A 16397-nucleotide genomic window follows, 5' to 3' on the forward strand; every position below is an offset into this window, starting at 1 on the left:
TGGAGATTTCTGCCCTAAAAGGGTGTCCCCCTCTCCTTTTGGGGGGACTGCAGATCCCAAAGCCCCACAGAGCACCTGCAGTGTGGCCAAACTGGGATTTCCCCAAGCCCCAGTCCGGGTTGTACTGGGAGGTGCAAATCCCAAATCTGTTCTTTGATTGCCAGAAAAAGGAATAAAGGCCCAAAAAGGTGAAAGGAACTGTAATTTTCTCGGTGTTTCAGGTTTCTGTTCATCCCAGAATGGTTTGGGATGAGAAGGACCTTAAATCCCACCCTTGCCACAGGCAGGGACACCTCTCCTATCCCAGGCTGCTCCAACCTGGCCTTGGACACTTCCAGGGATGCAGGGGCAGCCACAGCTGCTCTGGGAATTCCAGCCCAGCTCCTCTCCACCCTCCCAGCCGGGAATTCCTAATTCCCAATCTCCTATCTAAACCAACTCTCGCTGAGATTAAAGGCATAAATGCACAGAGGTTCTTCGAGCTGGAATGAGAATTCCAGTATTGTCTATTGCTGATGCTTAGAAAAGCATGGAAATCCTGTGAACTGGGAAGACACCAACTTGATTTTTTAACTTTGTTTAAAGCAGTTTTATCATTAAACAAGTAAACATTTATAAGCTAATAAATACTTTTCAGTTTAGTCAAGGAGCATTCAGTGGCTGTTGGCATAAATATTCAGTTATGGAAATGATTGGATGGAAATAGATTTTTCCATGCCATAAATAAACATTGTCTGCAAGGAACACACTCCCAACAAGAGGCATGAATTAGAGCCACTGGTGCCTCCTCCCAGCCCTTGGGAATGTTTTATTTAGAAGCACTTCTGCTCACCACACAGCCTGATCCCATTGGCCTGGGTTTTCCTGGATGTTGGAGCAGAATCATGGAATCATCGAGCTGGAAAAAAGTCTTTGGGATCATCGAGTCCAAGCTGTGCCCCATCCCCACCTTGTCCTCATCTCAGAGCACTGAGTGCCACATCCAGGAATTCCTTGGACACCTCCAGGGATGGAGATTCCAAACCACCCTGGGCAGCCAATTCCAAGGCCAGAACACCTTTTCCATGGAGAAATTTTTCCTGAAAAATTCTCCTGCTCAGCAGGCATCACACCCTGTGCTCAGGGGCTCAGCCCAGCTCTGGAATGGGGAAAGTTTAGCAAAGGACTGTGCTAAAGGAATAAATCAAATTATAAACCAGGAGTCTGGGATATGTGAGCATCACTGCAATTCCAGCCTGGCACTGGAAATCAGCAGGGAGAAAGAAATCCATGGGATTTACCCAATTCCATGGGATTTATCCAAATCTCTGGTGATGGATGCAGGAATGAGGCTTCCCTGGAGCTCAGCACAGCTTTTGGCCCCACGAAGTGACACCCAAATGTCACCGACTGAGTTTGAGTCTTCTAAAATGAATTTATGGATAAAAACCCTTAGGTCAGGAATATTCGTGGTCCTAGTGAGGATGAGGAGAGCTCAGCACGGGCTGGTGAAGAAGTAGGAGAAAATCAGGGAGGAAAGAAAAGAGGAAAGAGGAAAGGAATTTTGCTTACAGCATCACTCAGACTCATGTGGGAGCAAGGAGAGCTCGGCTCTGCCTCATTCCTGCTGTCCAGCAGCAAGGATACAAAATATTGGAATCTTCCAAACAAAAGCAAGGACAGGGAATCCGCAGGACAAATTCCTGCACGCTCCAGCTAACGGAGGCAAGCTGGGATTCATGAACACAGGGAGGAGCAGGAATTGCAGGCTGACGGTGCCATCTAGCTGCTGCTGCTGGAGCGGGAAGGCTGCGCTTCCCCGGCACTGGAAAGCCATTCCCGGTGTCCTGTCCCTCCATCCCTCGTCCCCCGTCCCTCTCCAACGCTCCTGGAGCCCCTTTAGGCCCTGGCAAGGGCTCTGAGCTCTCCCTGGAGCCTTCTCCTCTCCAGGGGAACATTCCCAGCTCTCTCAGCCTGGCTCCAGCCCTGTTTTCTTCAGGACTCTTCAGGACATGAGTCACATTTTCCCTGCTCTTCCTTTTATCACCGAAGTACTTTAGAAGCGTTTTTGCCACCTTTGATGGCCCTGGCCACATTAATTCTCTCAGGGCTTTATCCTTCCCAATTCTTCGTATCCTCTCAGGCTGCCTGGCCCTGCTCCCACCGTCTGGAGGTTTCTTTCCTTTCCGTGTTTTGGGTTTGTCCCTTTCCCTCAGCTTGGCCCTGGAATGCTGGCCAGCCCTAAAATCAGTGTCACTCTCTCCAAACATCACCTGCAGCCTCCAAACCACCTCAGGTGGAGCTTGATCTCTGCAGGAATTCGGGAATGTCAGCACTGGGAATATCAAGCTGAAAGCTTATCCCAGCTGGAGAATTCCTGATCCAGGCAATTTGGATCCACCTGGGAGAAGGAGAAGAGCCCAAAGATCACCTCCAGCCCGGCCCCATGAACACAGAAGGGACAGCAGAGTCACCGGGAGGAATTTCCCAGCAGGAATGGGGCTGCTTTCCTACCCCAGCACTCTCAGCTTCCTTTTCCAGCCTCAGGATGAGCTGAGGAGCCCAAGTTTTCTCCAAAACCTTTGAAATTGCTCCCGGAGCCTGTGACAAGCACAGATTTTACCTGGTGCACAATCCAAAGCAATTTAGTGGGGTTTCAGCAGAGCAAATCCCCTCTAAACTCAATTCCAGCAGTTGGAAGCTCCTCTCCCCCAAAGCCAAGGCATCACTATGTTTTACTTGGCTCCAAGCAGGACATTTTATTTCCCTAAAGGAAAACATTTATTAGTTGTTGATTATTAATGAAAAGTCCTTGAAGTGGATTTTGGTTTCACCTGTTCTTTAGGGGAATCAGCAGCTCTTTGTAAATCACTCTGCTTCCAAATAAGTTCCATCTCCACATCCATGAACTTGGAGCCACCAGGAACAAAATGCAATTTTCTTGCTGAGCTCAGGAAATTCAAGGTTTTGGCACCTCATCTTCGTTGTATATTGGCCAATAAATACCTGGTTAAGGCAGCAATGAGGTAAAAGGGAATTACAGCTTGTCCTACGCCACTTTCTAGAGTGTAAGAGATTTGGAGCAACAAAAAGAGGGAAAAGGCAATTTTAACTCTGTAATTTTCCAAAATTAGGTGCCAACAGAGGTATTTGAATGTTTTCAAGGTAATTTAAAAACATAATTTAGCTTAGGTTTCCATAGGGATTTGCTTTGCAATTACCATCCCCAGCTATTTGTTTTATTTTTGTTTTCCATTATGAGGAAAAAAAATGTTCTGGCAGAGATTTGGGACCCAGATCCTCAGGGCAGCACATGGAAAATGATCCCAAAACTCTTTCGCCTTGAGGAAGGACATTTGCTCAGAAAAAAGGAAGAAATATCCACAATGCTGGACAGCTCTTACAGCTCTGAGAACCCAATACAATTTCAATCCTGCTGCCATTTCCAAGGCTTCTTAGCATGGAAGCATCCTCCTGTGTCCCTTATCTTGGAAAAGCATGGATTTTCCACTGGGAAGTGCCTCAAACACCTCTTGAGAGGCAGCGTGAGGAAAGTTGGGCACAGCATTTTTCATCCTCACCCATTTTATGTTTCTCTGAAATTTTACACCTCAGTTAAAATTCTGTGCTTTGGTTAAAAAGGCAACGAGGGCTTTCTGTTTTTTTCAGAACCACACTGAGGCCAAAAAATACATCCCACAGGATTCCCTTCCCTGCACACATCAAGAATGGGGGGGAAAGGCCCAAAACCACCATCAGAACAAATGAGTATTTTTTGGTTTTTAGTGTAGAACCTTCACACTGAAAAGTTTTCTGGTAAGAACCAGGATTTAACCATTTCTCACTCAAAATGAAAGGCTCAACCACCTGCTGGTGAGGAAAGCCAATACAGCTCCCAGATGATGCCAAATCCTCATCCCTGTGCCACACACAGATGGATTTAGTAGAAGGTGGAAGGAGCTCCTTCCTCACCATCCAGTGCAAAGTGACTGGAATTGGACGTGCTTTAAGGTCACCTCCAACCAAAACCATTCCAAAGTCTGTGATAAACCCTTCTGTGAACCCCAAATTCTGCGAAAAACCCTTCAGTTTCTGCTATGGGCACACCTGGGTTTACTCTCATTCCCTCCTCATGGCCTTATCTCATTGATTTAATAACCAGGGAGATAAAATTAAGGCTCCTGGAGATTCCCAAAGGATCTGCAAGAGCACTCAGCTGGGAGGGAGCAGCATTTGGGATCCCAGGTGTCATGGGAGCAGAGCATTTACCTGGTCAGTCCCCTAAGAGCAATGGCACTGAATATCAGAAGAGCACCTACACACTTATAATTGCCTATAAAGGACTTGGGAAACCTCAGTCCAGACCTCTGGCATACTTAAGTGTATCTTTAACTCACTCCCTTCAGAGGAGCTGTGGCTGCCCCTGGATCCCTGGAAGTACCCAAGGCCAGGCTGGTGAGGGTTTGGAGCAGCCTGGAAAGCCGAGCCACGCTCCGGGAGCAGCACTGCACAAAGAACCCCCACAGCCACTAAAACCGGCACAGAAGGAAAACACGCACGGATCATCTGGGTTAGGAGATCATTTATTAGGTAAAGCTGAGCCGAGATGCTGTACACATATCAGGGAGGCCCTGGGAACTCCTGGCCGTCGCCTCATCCTCCCGGCGCTCAGTCCAGCTGCAAGACAACGAGAGAGACGAGGGAAGTCAGCGGAAAAAGGCACCCCCGAGCTCCTTCCCACCGCCACGGGGCTCACCTTGATGAAGCCGATGTCCTTGGCGTACTGGCGGAAGCACTGCCGGCACATGTTGAGCCCGTATTTGCGGATGAGGCCGTGGCGGTTGGAGCACACGCGGCTGTGAAGGGAACAGAGAGAGGCGGGTGAGGGCGGGGAATGGCGCCAGAGAGGAGAGCGGCAATGTGAGAGGAAGGGGTGGGAAGGAGAGGGGTGAGACAAGCAGCCACGACCCGGGGAGCACAAGGAGCAGCACTGACCAAGAGCGGGAGCCCTGCCCGAACTTCCTGGGGTGACTCCAGTAGAGCTGCTGGTGACCCATGGCTGCGCGGTGCCGAGAGAAAGATGGCGGCCGCCGCCTGCCTTTATACCCCTCCCGGCGCTTCCCGGCGTGCACCCCGCTTCCCGCCTCCGTGACGTCACTGCCGCCGGAGCTGTGGGCGGACCCACGCGCTCCGCCCATCTGTGACGTCACGCAACGGGGCGTGTCGCTCCGCCTGTCTCGTGACGTCACGGCTGTAGAAGCTCGTATTGCCGGCGGAGCGGGCAGGCAGCGCCGGGCGCGGTGGCGCGCGCCTGTAGTCCCAGCTGCCTGGGAGGCTGAGCCCGACGGATCGCTTGAGCCCAGGAGTTCTGGGCTGCCGTGCGCTGTGCCGAGCGGGCGTCCAAGCTAAGGCCGCCATCAATATGGTGACCCGCGGGGAGCTGCGGGACACCAGGTTGACTAAGGAGGGGTGAACCGGCCCAGGTCGGAGACGGAGCAGGTCAAAGCTCCCGTGGCGGTCAGTAGCGGGATCGCGCCTGTGAATAGCCACGCCAGCGTAGCCTGGGCAACACAGAGACACGCGGGCTCCCCTTTTGCCCCACGCCGCCCCAAACACCCCGACAACACCCCGCCAAAACCCTCCACACGCCCGACCCCAACACACAAAAACACCGCCTCCTACTGCCGCTCACGCGCAACGCACCCCAACAACCGCTCCCTCGCTCAACCCACACCCTAAGCTCCGACACAAATCCCGCCCTCAAATAATACAGCTGAACAAACACTCATAAAAGAGACCTCCAATTTATTTTTTTTTCCCCCAAATGGCGGTTAATGTGTTGAAAACCGGCTCAGGGCGGACAGGGCTGCCCCGACACCAAGCCTTCACTGCGCCTTCCCGTCGCTTATGAAGCCTGAGCTGCTGTTATCACACCCACCTGCTTTAACTCCTCCGTGTCCCCTCAGCTCCCCTGTCCCCTCACACCCCGTGTCCCCTCACACCCACCATCCCTTCAACTCCTCTATGTCCCCTGCCTGACACCTGCTGTCCCCTCGATGTCCTTACACAGGACTCTCTGTCCCTGCCTTTCCTCCCTGTTGCTGGTGGCACCATTCTCCCCTCTAACCCCTCTTTTCAATGCCAACAGATGCCACCAGGTGTGTTATGCTTTACTTGATGTTTATGGAAGACTTTATGTTTTATGTCGTGCTTGCCCATGATTGTGCATTAGGTAGGCGGGAACTGGGGATTAGATGGGTGGATTTATGTAAATTTAATGTATAAATCATTTGTCTTTTTATTCCCTGGCGTGCTTGATTTGTGGACAATTTCCACCTTGCGCCCTGCACAGAATAAACAATAGCCCCTTTCTAAACCTGACTCGTAGTTCGTGCTCGGAATCCCTAAGACTCGCCAACACCCTCAGCGCCTCTGTGTCCTCCCACAGCTCCCCGTGTCCCTTCACACCGTCCATGTCCCCTCATTCTCCACGTCCCCTCACGCTCCCATGTTCCCTCACAGCCGTGTCCTTTCAGCTCCTCAGTGTCCATTCACAACCCCGCGTTCGTCAAACCTCCATGCCTTCTTCACACCTCCATGCCTCCTCATATCCTCAGCATCCCCTCCTATCCTCAGCGTCACCTCACACTCCGTGTCCCCTCACACCCTCCATGTCCCCTCATCTTCCGTGTCCCCGCACACCCCGTGTTCCCTCATCTCCCGTGTCCCCTCACACTCCCGTGTCCCCTCACACCCCGTGTCTCCTCACACCCCGTGTCCCCGCACACCCCGTGTCCCCGCACACTCCCGTGTCCCCTCACACTCCCGTGTCCCCTCACACTCCCGTGTCCCCTCACACCCCGTGTCCCCTCACACTCCCGTGTCCCCTCACACTCCCGTGTCTCCTCACACCCCGTGTCCCCTCACACTCCCGTGTCCCCTCACACTCCCGTGTCCCCGCACACCCCGTGTCCCCTCACACTCCCGTGTCCCCTCACACTCCCGTGTCCCCTCACACCCCGTGTCCCCTCACACTCCCGTGTCCCCTCACACTCCCGTGTCCCCGCACACCCCGTGTCCCCTCACACTCCCGTGTCCCCTCACACTCCCGTGTCCCCTCACACTCCCGTGTCCCCTCACACCCCGTGTCCCCTCACACTCCCGTGTCCCCTCACACTCCCGTGTCCCCTCACACCCCGTGTCCCCTCACACTCCCGTGTCCCCTCACACTCCCGTGTCCCCGCACACCCCGTGTCCCCTCACACTCCCGTGTCCCCTCACACTCCCGTGTCTCCTCACACCCCGTGTCCCCTCACACTCCCGTGTCCCTGCACACCCCGTGTCCCTGCACACTCCCGTGTCCCCTCACACTCCCGTGTCCCCGCACACCCCGTGTCCCTGCACACTCCCGTGTCCCCGCACACTCCCGTGTCCCCGCACACCCCATGTCCTCTCACTCCGGTCGCTCCCGCCGCCTCCCTCGCCCTTCCCCACCAAGCCGCACCAGCAGGAGGTGCGAGCGGTCCGCCCCTCGCGGAGGGCGCTGCGCCGAGGCCCCGCTCTCGGGCTGCCCGCGCTGCCGGTGCGGCCGCTGCCGCCGGTGCCAGCGGAGCCGCCGCCCTCCTTTCCCGCCGTGCGATCCCGCTCTCCGGGCGGCCCCCGCCCCTCCCCGGGCGGGCCCGGGCAGCGCGGCGGGCCGGCACGGCGGCGGGCAGGCAGCACCGCGGCCGCCTGTGCGCGCACAGCGAGGGAGGCCCCCGGCGGCGCCGCCCGCCGTGCGCGGGCCGGGGCCGGTGCCGGATCGGGTCCGGTACCGGGACCAGGACCGGGATCGGGATGCGGCTACAGTGCGAGGTGGAGGTGCTTAGCCGGCTCCTGCCCACCTGCGGGCTTCAGGGCCGCGGCCGAGCGGCGCGGGCTCTGCTGTCGCTCGGGCGGCCGCCCGGAGCTGCCGGTGCCGGGATTTACCTCATGGTGTGCACGGCGCGGGACCGCGGCGGGGCTCGGTACAAGGTGGGGACGGCGGCGGGGGGCGGGACGCGGCGGGCGGGGGTGCCCCGGGGCGGCCGCTGAGCCCGCTGTGCCCGCAGGTGCAGCAGAACGTGGAGCGGCTCTTCACGCGTTTCGTGGAGGAGGGAAAGGCCACGGTGCGGCTGCGGGAGCCCGCGGTGGATCTGTGCCTCAGCAAGGTGGGAACGGCGCCGGGAACAGCGGCAGAGCCGCAGGTCGACAGGCTCTGGCTGACCCGCCGCGGCAAAGGGGGAAGGGACCTTAGAATCCCAGGTTTAGGTTGGAAGGGACATTAAATCCCACTATATGGGACCCCCTGCCATGGGCAGAGACACCTTCCACTATCACAGGGTGCTCCAAGCCCTGTCCAGGTTGGCCTTGGACACTTCCAGGGATCCAGGGGCAGCCACAGCTTCTCTGAGAATTCTGTGCCAGGGCCACCCCACCCTCCCAACCAGGAATTCCTTCCCCAAATCCCATCCGTCCCTGCCTTCTGGAAGTGCAAAGCCATTCTTGTTTTTTTTCTGGAATGTGTTCTTCCTCTTCTGCTTCAGGAGTCCATTCTCATGCTTTGTTTCACAGCTTCTTTAGAAAAATTTCTTTCAACCCTCTGATGCAATGTTGATCTTTGGCCTTAAATTCCATGATATAGTTGTTCCTTACAGTCTTTCTCATGGAAAAAAGAAATGGAGGATCCTCTTGTTTTCACGGACAAAAATATCAATGTGCTCACCGTGGCTTTCAGAGGTCACACAACAGGGCAGAGGCACCATCTCACCTTATTTCAAATACCACTGTATTTTTCCACAGTTCCTAGAGGATTTGTAAAGTGTTCTTAACAGCACTAAAGTCACACACACATTAAAAAGTCACATATTATTCTTAAGTGCTCCTGTCCTTTTCTTCTGTGCCTTTTGCAGGAATCTTTTGTAGCCCCATAGGAGAGAAAAGTGGGACAGGTTTTCTAAAACCTCTGAGTTCTTACCTGAAACTTTAGAGTCAGGCTGTGTAAATAAAAACAAATTATGTTCACGGCTGGTTTAGAAAATCCCTTTTCCTTTCTGTTATCTGAATCTGAGGCAAGCAGCCTGAATTTTATGAACCTGTTAAAGGGTTAAATAGGAAGGAAGGACACCAAACCCAGTTTGTTTTTTTTTTTTTTTTCCTGTTAGAAGCCAATGAGCTCTGTATTTTGGAAAAATTAAGGCTTTCGTATTAGATTCAGAATAAATTCTGCTTCCTTTATTCTGAATTTTTCTGCTGAAGAGTGAGAAATCAGAAAGTTTATCTCAATATATTACATGTTCCTCTTAAGCTCTCCAAATCCAAAACCCAAATTTAAGATGTTTCATCACTTTTCCATAATTTTCTGCTAGGTTTTTATTACTTCATTACAGAAAAGCTTCTTAACTCTCAAAGACAAACAAAAAAACTTTCTGGAAAAGAGATTTCCAAATACTGGAAATGGGAATATTGATTATGTGAAATACTCCTGCTTGTGCTGTGCTAGGATTTACTGCACTCAGCCAGGTCAGGACTGGAGTTGGGAAACAGTCAGTGCAGAGCATTCACCCCTGGAGCAGAAATAATAAATTCTGGATGTTTGGTGGGGTTTATTTCCCTTCAGCAGGTCTGAGCCTGCCTCCCCAGATCCACCTCAGCTCTGATTCCCTTGGCAGCACTGACAGAACTCTGACACTTGGGAGGCAGCTTCAACAGCTTCAAACTGCTTTCCCAACATTATCTCTGTGGCTGAGACTTCAGGCTTGTGGCAGGAAATTGCATCTTGAGCTCTTCCAAATAATTATTGTCTTGTTTTTTTTTTTTTTTTTTTTTTTTGTTTTTTTTGTTTTTTTTTTTTTTTTTCCCTTTAGATGTGTGCATGTTTTCCTCAGCACATTCAGGTTTTCTCAGCAGGAGGTTTGGAGACTCTACGTGGCCCTTAAGGAGGGAATTGTGGTTGAGAGCAAAGATATGCTGCCTGGAGCTTCATTCTAGTGTACAGTATTGATTTCACTTGGTCCTCACAGATCTGGAGGACTTTTTGGACTCAATTCTTGTATTAGTTATCTTGGAAATGCTACAAATCTGCCTGCAATTAGGGAAAATTCTGATAGCTAAATGTGTGTGTTAGACTGGCTGAGACAATGAGGGTTGGTGGTCTTGGAATCCTGGGATGGTTTAGTATAGAAGGGACCTTAAATCTCATCCCATCCACCCCTTCCACTATCCCAGGTTGCTCCAAACCCCATCCAGCCTGGCCTGGGACATTTCCAGGGATCCAGGGGCAGCCACAGCTTCTCTGGATAACCTTGGATACAAAAGTGTTTGTTGTGCAGCTTCCCCACTCTGGAAGATGTCACAGCAGGAATTTTGCTCAGAATGCTTAAGAATGATAATTTTGGTTTATAGATGTAGTCAGTTAAGTTTGACCTTTAATGTCTTTATTTCTCTGACATTTCCATCCAGGATTATCTCTAGTATCTGTTTTCTTGTGCTGGGTGTTTATAGCACGTTATGCGCTCTAATCCTGAACCCTCTTGAGTTTGGCCTAAACAAACACATTTAGGAGCAGAATTGTCTTTGAGGTGCAAAATGTGTCACTGGGCTTGGGCAGGTCACAGGACAGGTCACAGTCACAGGACTACCTCTGGGCTCTCAGAACTCTTAAGTTTGTTTTTCCTTCTATGGCTGCATTGTGGTTTTTATTTTAGAATTCACTTTTTAGCTCAGTGCCTGTCAGCTGCACATCAGGTCAAGCAGAGACTTGCTGGAAAATCTAGAAGAGAAATGTTTGGTCACAAATGTTCATAAAAGTGAATTAAATCAGTGCGACCGATGCATCAGAGCTTTCTGGATCTTTATTTAAAATACAGCTCACTTGATACTCTGATATTGAGAGTCAGTGGGAGCCTTTAATGCCAGAGGGCAGTAGGTGGGATTTGGGAAGGAATCCCTGTGAGAGTGGTGAAACCCTTGAATAGAATTCCCAGAGAAGCTGTGGCTGCCCCTGGATCCCTGAAAGTGTGCAAGGCCAACTTGAACAGGGCTTGGAGCAGCCTGGGATAGTGGAAGGTGTCCCTGCCCATGGCGGGGTTGGAATGGGTTGGGATTTAGGATCCCTTCCAACCCAAACCATTGTAGGATTTTCTGCCAAAATATTGTATCCCACCTCAGGCATTATTTGGTCTTAGCAAAGAATTTGCCTTTTGTCTGTTTCTGGCACAGCCAGAGCTGTGTGTGGCCACAAACACTAACTTCACTGGCTTTAAGCTTTCACCTTCCTTTTGCTAAATTCAACTCCAACTTCCATCCTTTTCTTTCCTAGAAACTTCCAGAAGTTACTGCCTCAGGTTTAAACCTGTGATTCCCCATTTGTGTTTGTTCTTTATCTTGGTGGATTTTAGGGAGCTCCCAGTGCATGAGGGTTTTGGGTTTTTTTCTGTACTTCATTTCCAGCTGTGGATTCGGTGCTTTTTCCTTCCCTGGGTGCTGCAGGATTTGACTCAGATTATTCATAGCAGAGCTGTTCCTTCTCCCTGCTGAGTGACATGCACAGAACAGCTCAGAAAGTGTTAATAACCAGGATAATGAACTTTTAACTCCAGCCTTGTGTTCCCCTGCAGGCAAATGTGAGCAATTTAAAGACTTTCCTTTCAGCCGTGAGACTGGCTCACCAAGGCAATGACACCAGCGTTCTCCCTCTCTCACCTCTGGTCCCAGCAAAGAACTCTGACGTGGAGAAACCCAAAACCAAAATGATCATCACTTCCAGGAGGGATTATCCCCTCACCAAGAGCTTCCCTTTCTCCCTGGAGCACCTGCAGACCTCCTACTGCAAACTGGCCAGGATCGACACCAGGGTGCTGTGCCTGAAGAAGCTCCGCAAGCTGGACCTGAGCCACAACCACATCAAGCAGCTGCCGGCCACGCTGGGGGACCTGGTGTGTCTGCAGGAGCTCGACCTGCACGACAACCACCTGGAGGCCTTCAGCGGGGCCCTGTGCAGCTCAGACCTGCAGAAATCCCTGCAGTTCCTGGACCTGAGCCAGAACCAGATCCAGGCTCTGCCCATTGAGTTCTGCCAGCTGCGGGGCCTGGTGCGGCTGAGGCTGGATGACAACGCCCTGCTGCGCCTGCCCTGCAGGATCGGGCAGCTGAGCCACCTGCGCTTCCTGTCGGCGGCACGGAACAAGCTGCCCTTCCTGCCCTCCGACTTCAGGAGGCTCTCCCTGGAGAATCTGGATCTCTTTGGGAATCCTTTTGAGCAGCCCAACCCTCTGGTGCCCAACATCCAGCTGAAAATCCCATCGACTCTGTTGGAGTGTGCTGCCAGGGCCACCATCAACCACAGGTAAGGGTGGTGAGGGCACAGCTGGCATTGCTCCTTCACACCTGTCCTCCCTCACCTTCCCTCACCTGGTCCTTTCCTTGCCCCTCAGGGCCTGTTCTCTCACCTATTAACTTAATAAGATTACAATTCCTTTGAATTCCCCTTGTCAAGTCATCAGGACAAGACAGGGATTTGGTGCCTTTGGAAGCATTGAAGGAACGACAGAGATTGAAGTGTTTTTATCCACCAAAGGGGGATGAGCCAACTTGGGAAAGTTGGGCCAACTTTGGGAAAGTAGAATCAATTCTACAACACTGAGCCACTTCTTCTGCAGGCTTCTCCCTACAGAAGTGACTCAGGGTTGTAAAATTGATTCTCTTTTTTTCTTTAAGCTCCTAATTTCCCTTGGTGTTGGAGTGAGGGTGTTCTGGCTTATTCAAAGAAGCCCAGCTCTGAGGTAATTTTAAAAAATATGATTTCACCAAGTAAATACCATCCTCCCAGGCTGCTGTTTGTTACCAGCTTCCTCCTCTTCTCCCACCCACATCCATCACTGCATTCCCGATCCTTCATGTATCAGGACCCTCCAGGTAGCAGCAGCTGCTGCTCCCACCCTGCTCTGGGTGGGAGGGGAGCACAGAGACAGAAATTTGGCACAGAAAGGCGGGAGAGAGAGGCTGGAAGTGTCCCTGATCTGCATCCTGTGCCCCTTCCTGCCCTGAGGGTGGGGAGTGCCCCATAACTCGGGGTAATCGTGCAGAAATTTACACCAAAGGCATCCACAGGCACACCCTGAAGGGAGCTGAGCCACCGCGTGTTCTGGGCCAAATCACTCACTTCTGACCTTGCTGATTTTATAATTAAACCCCACACATCTCCTTTCCCAATTTTATATAAATTGTAGTGGGTTTGATGTAAATATCAAGGCTTTTTTTTCTAGAGGATTTAATCCCTCAGCAGTGGTTAGATTTCAGTTCCTGTAAAAACCTTGAGAAAGAGACTAAATAGAAGGAGAAGGTGCAGAAATAATGTTTGGAAATCAGTCTTCATTCTGGGAAAGTACCAGAGATCTCGATGATGCTTTTCCCAGAAAAAGGGTGTTTTGAAATTAAGGTGGTGAAAAACAAAAAAAGCCCTGAGGATTAGCTGTGTGGATAGTGTGTGGAAAGACTTGGGAATGTGTAGGTGGAGGCTGGATATGAGTCAGTGGGATCTGTGCTGAGTTTGGAGAGCCAGCTGGGCACTGCTGAGACCCCACACTTCAGCTGCCCCGACAGAATTCCTCAGGGCAATTCTTTATGTTGTACCCCAAACTCCACAGTGCTCACAGTGCTGTGAATCTGAAAAGGAGCAATTCCCGTTCCGAACTCTGGATGTCATTGCTGACACGATGGATGGAGAGAGCTGTGGAGCAGAAGAACTTTTAATTTCATGCCTGCAGGGCAGTGCTGCTGCAAAAGGCTCCATTTATCTCCTGCTTTCTCCAAGTTGTTTCTGAATGCTGCTACTCCTCCGTGTCAGAGAGGGAGGAGTAACTTGTGGGTGCTGTGCCATGCCAGGGGGAAACACAGAGAATGTGAGGGAAGAACAAAATGTGCCCAGTTGTCTCATTGTTCTTAATCTTCCTTTAATTCTCTAGCTCTCATTACTCTTAATCTTCCTAATTCCCTAACTGGCTGTGGCCCAGGCTGTCAAGGATTGCTGTGAGCTCCCTGTTGTGGTGTCTCCTGGAGTTCATGTCCTTAGGGACTACCTTGGGAAGTGGTATTTCATCCCTAACCAGTCCCAAATCTCTGGTTTTCCGTGTCTCTGAGATGCCTTGAAAGGCTGCCTGGAACAGAGGCGGGACAGAGTTAAAGGAATAAAGTGGGATTTATTAAAAGGCCTTCAAAGGACACACCTTGGACAGTGCAAGAGCCTGGCCAGGGCTACACCCAAGGTGGACCAAGATCATGAGTTTTATAGGTTTTGGTCCATTTCCATATTTGGGTTAATTGTCCAGTTACATCTTCAGGTAATGAAGTCCCATCCTCTCAATTTGCTCCCATCAGTTGTTTGCACTTTTTGGGGCTGAAGCTGCAATGGTTTACTTGGTTCTGGGGCTGGAAAAGGATTTTTTTGTCTGACTAAGCTGTGAAGAGAACTTGCTAACATGAAATTTATATGAAATTATGTACTATTATATTTTATTATATACTACTATATACTATTTATATGAAATTATATATTACTGGTATATTTATGTACCAATGTAGCACAGAATCTGGAAAACATGGAAGCTGAAGCAGTAAGGCATCACGTGCCCTGGGAATGGCATCTCCCAGCTGGTGCCTTGTGACAACAAAACATAAAACATTTAACATAAAACCATATCATGACATCTCCTGTGTCCTGTCACTGCCTTTGGATGCCTCTGGCAAGTCTGTGGTGAACTCACCCTTGTGGAGTCTCTTGTGCCCTTAAAGGAATTTCCAACTGCCTTGCCTTGGGAAAGGGAAGATATATATTTACCTTTCCCAGGTGTAACAAAGGCTTCTCCCCCATGGTTCCTGAGGGAATCTGTTCTCTGGGTTTTTTCAAGTCCATCACTCCCCCATGGTATCCCCTTTTTCCTGTTAGCCCATTGGTTATGGGGCCTGGTGTCCAATTTCTGTCTTCCCTGTGGTCACCTGCCCCCTGTGCCACCCACAAACCTGAGACACTGTATAACTGAGAAAAACCACATGATCTCTTTCTTTGGCCTCCGGATTTCACCTTCAGCACATGGAATAAACACCTGCTGGAATTAATCTGGGGCCAGGAGCTCTCTGCTGAGCTAGCCTGTAAGGTGTGTGGATGTGTGAGCTTGAATTGCTGCCTGAATTCTTCTCAAGCAGTTTCTTCACTGGAGAGGCTGACTGGGATGGAGTAAGGCTCCAAAAAAAGACACACTGTGACACACCGTCATCCCTCTCATCCCACAGAATCCCCTACGGCTGTCACCTCCTCCCTTCCCACCTGTGTAAGGACCTGGAAGTGGCCAAGACATGCCGCTGCGGCAGCGCCTGCCTGAGCAGCTTCATCCAGATCACGGTGAGCATGAACCTGCACCACGTGGCTCACACCGTGGTGCTGGTGGACAACATGGGCGGCACGGACGCTCCCGTGCTCTGCTACTTCTGCTCCCTGCACTGCTACTCCCAGTTCCTGGACAGGCACCTCCAGAGCAACGGGTGACAGCAGTTGGTGCCAGACTCTCTGCCTGAGGTGGTGTGGGGATGGAGGAGCCTGCAGGTGTTTCCTGCTGCTTCCCAAATCCCTCTGGGAGCGAGGGGACACAGCCTGACCTGGCCTGGCTCTTCTGCCCCACGGGAATCTCCTCTGGTAGGAACACAAAGGAGTTTTGAGCTGGAGGGAACTTTCCTTAGAATGTATTTCCCGTTTTCATGTTCCCGGGGGTCTGCTCAGGGTTTTCTGTCTTTTGTGGGGAAGGACAAAGTGAATTTATCCCAGATTTACCCACAGGAGACTCTGAGCTCTGCCCACGGGCAAGGACTGCACTCCACTCTTCCCAAAGGAGGAGAAATCACATCCAGACCGGTTATGGAATTCCCAGGTGCTTCTTTTTTTAAAGGTTCTGTTACAACATTCCCACTTGGAGCAGGGACCAGCATTGCTGGGTTTTTACCAGAGCAAATAGGGGTTTTGGGGGAGGGGTTCTCTCTTTGTGATACCAGAAATGTCTTTTTTTCTAAATATGTGCCTGAAACTTTTTTTCTTAATCCTCCTGTTTTAACGATTCTTGAATTTGTTTCACTGTGTTGACTTAATAAATTTTGAAACCCTTCTATGGAGTGTGTTTTGTCTGAGGAATTTCCCATCCAGTGTATTCCAGGAATTAACTGCTGGTATTTTTCTGGGGAAAACACCAAAATGTTGAGCATATCCACAAATTCTTTGATTTCCTGTCTTGTCAGCTGCCCCATGACTGGGAGATGGGAACGGCAGGGAACAAAGGTCCTTTCAGAAGTTTTGAGGAATCCCATTCCCTGGAACATGTGATGGCTTGGAGGCAGCACAAGGAAGTGACACCGAG

At 51.1% G+C, this 16397-nt stretch overlaps 2 protein-coding genes across 3 annotated transcripts; one reads left to right on the forward strand and one right to left on the reverse strand.

The window, feature by feature from the left end:
* Positions 1–4546: 4546 nt before the first annotated feature.
* On the reverse strand, positions 4547–5135 carry RPS29 (ribosomal protein S29). Its single transcript, XM_066321478.1, has 3 exons — positions 4975–5135; positions 4736–4835; positions 4547–4656 (listed from the first exon to the last, which is right to left on the reverse strand). Exons 1-3 carry the CDS (start codon positions 5034–5036, stop codon positions 4648–4650), a joined length of 171 nt encoding a protein of 56 aa, XP_066177575.1. The 5' UTR covers positions 5037–5135; the 3' UTR covers positions 4547–4647.
* Positions 5136–7739: 2604 nt separating this feature from the next.
* LRR1 (leucine rich repeat protein 1) lies at positions 7740–16149 on the forward strand. 2 transcript variants are annotated; one of them, XM_066321457.1, is made up of 4 exons: positions 7740–7992; positions 8070–8168; positions 11616–12343; positions 15286–16149. In XM_066321457.1, the coding sequence occupies exons 1-4, from the start codon at positions 7816–7818 to the stop codon at positions 15536–15538; spliced, it is 1257 nt and encodes a 418-aa protein (XP_066177554.1). In that variant the 5' UTR covers positions 7740–7815; the 3' UTR covers positions 15539–16149. The 2 variants fall into 2 exon arrangements, with proteins under 2 accessions (XP_066177554.1, XP_066177555.1); XM_066321458.1 differs by having other exon boundaries at positions 7856–7985.
* The last annotated feature ends 248 nt before the right edge of the window (positions 16150–16397 follow it).

Source organism: Sylvia atricapilla, chromosome 6 (genome assembly GCF_009819655.1).
Source record: "Sylvia atricapilla isolate bSylAtr1 chromosome 6, bSylAtr1.pri, whole genome shotgun sequence".
NCBI classification, from domain to species: domain Eukaryota; kingdom Metazoa; phylum Chordata; class Aves; order Passeriformes; family Sylviidae; genus Sylvia; species Sylvia atricapilla.

What these genes read in the sequence shown, in the direction of transcription:
- RPS29 (XM_066321478.1), bottom strand. Translation starts at nt 5,036, where the DNA reads ATGGGTCACCAGCAGCTCTACTGGAGTCACCCCAGGAAGTTCGGGCAG. An exon ending in GGGCAGGGCTCCCGCTCTTG is followed by an intron (nt 4,836 to 4,974) that starts GTCAGTGCTGCT and finishes TTCCCTTCACAG; the next exon opens with CCGCGTGTGCTCCAACCGCC.
- LRR1 (XM_066321457.1), top strand. Translation starts at nt 7,816, where the DNA reads ATGCGGCTACAGTGCGAGGTGGAGGTGCTTAGCCGGCTCCTGCCCACC. An exon ending in GCGGCGGGGCTCGGTACAAG is followed by an intron (nt 7,993 to 8,069) that starts GTGGGGACGGCG and finishes CTGTGCCCGCAG; the next exon opens with GTGCAGCAGAACGTGGAGCG. An exon ending in TGGATCTGTGCCTCAGCAAG is followed by an intron (nt 8,169 to 11,615) that starts GTGGGAACGGCG and finishes GTTCCCCTGCAG; the next exon opens with GCAAATGTGAGCAATTTAAA.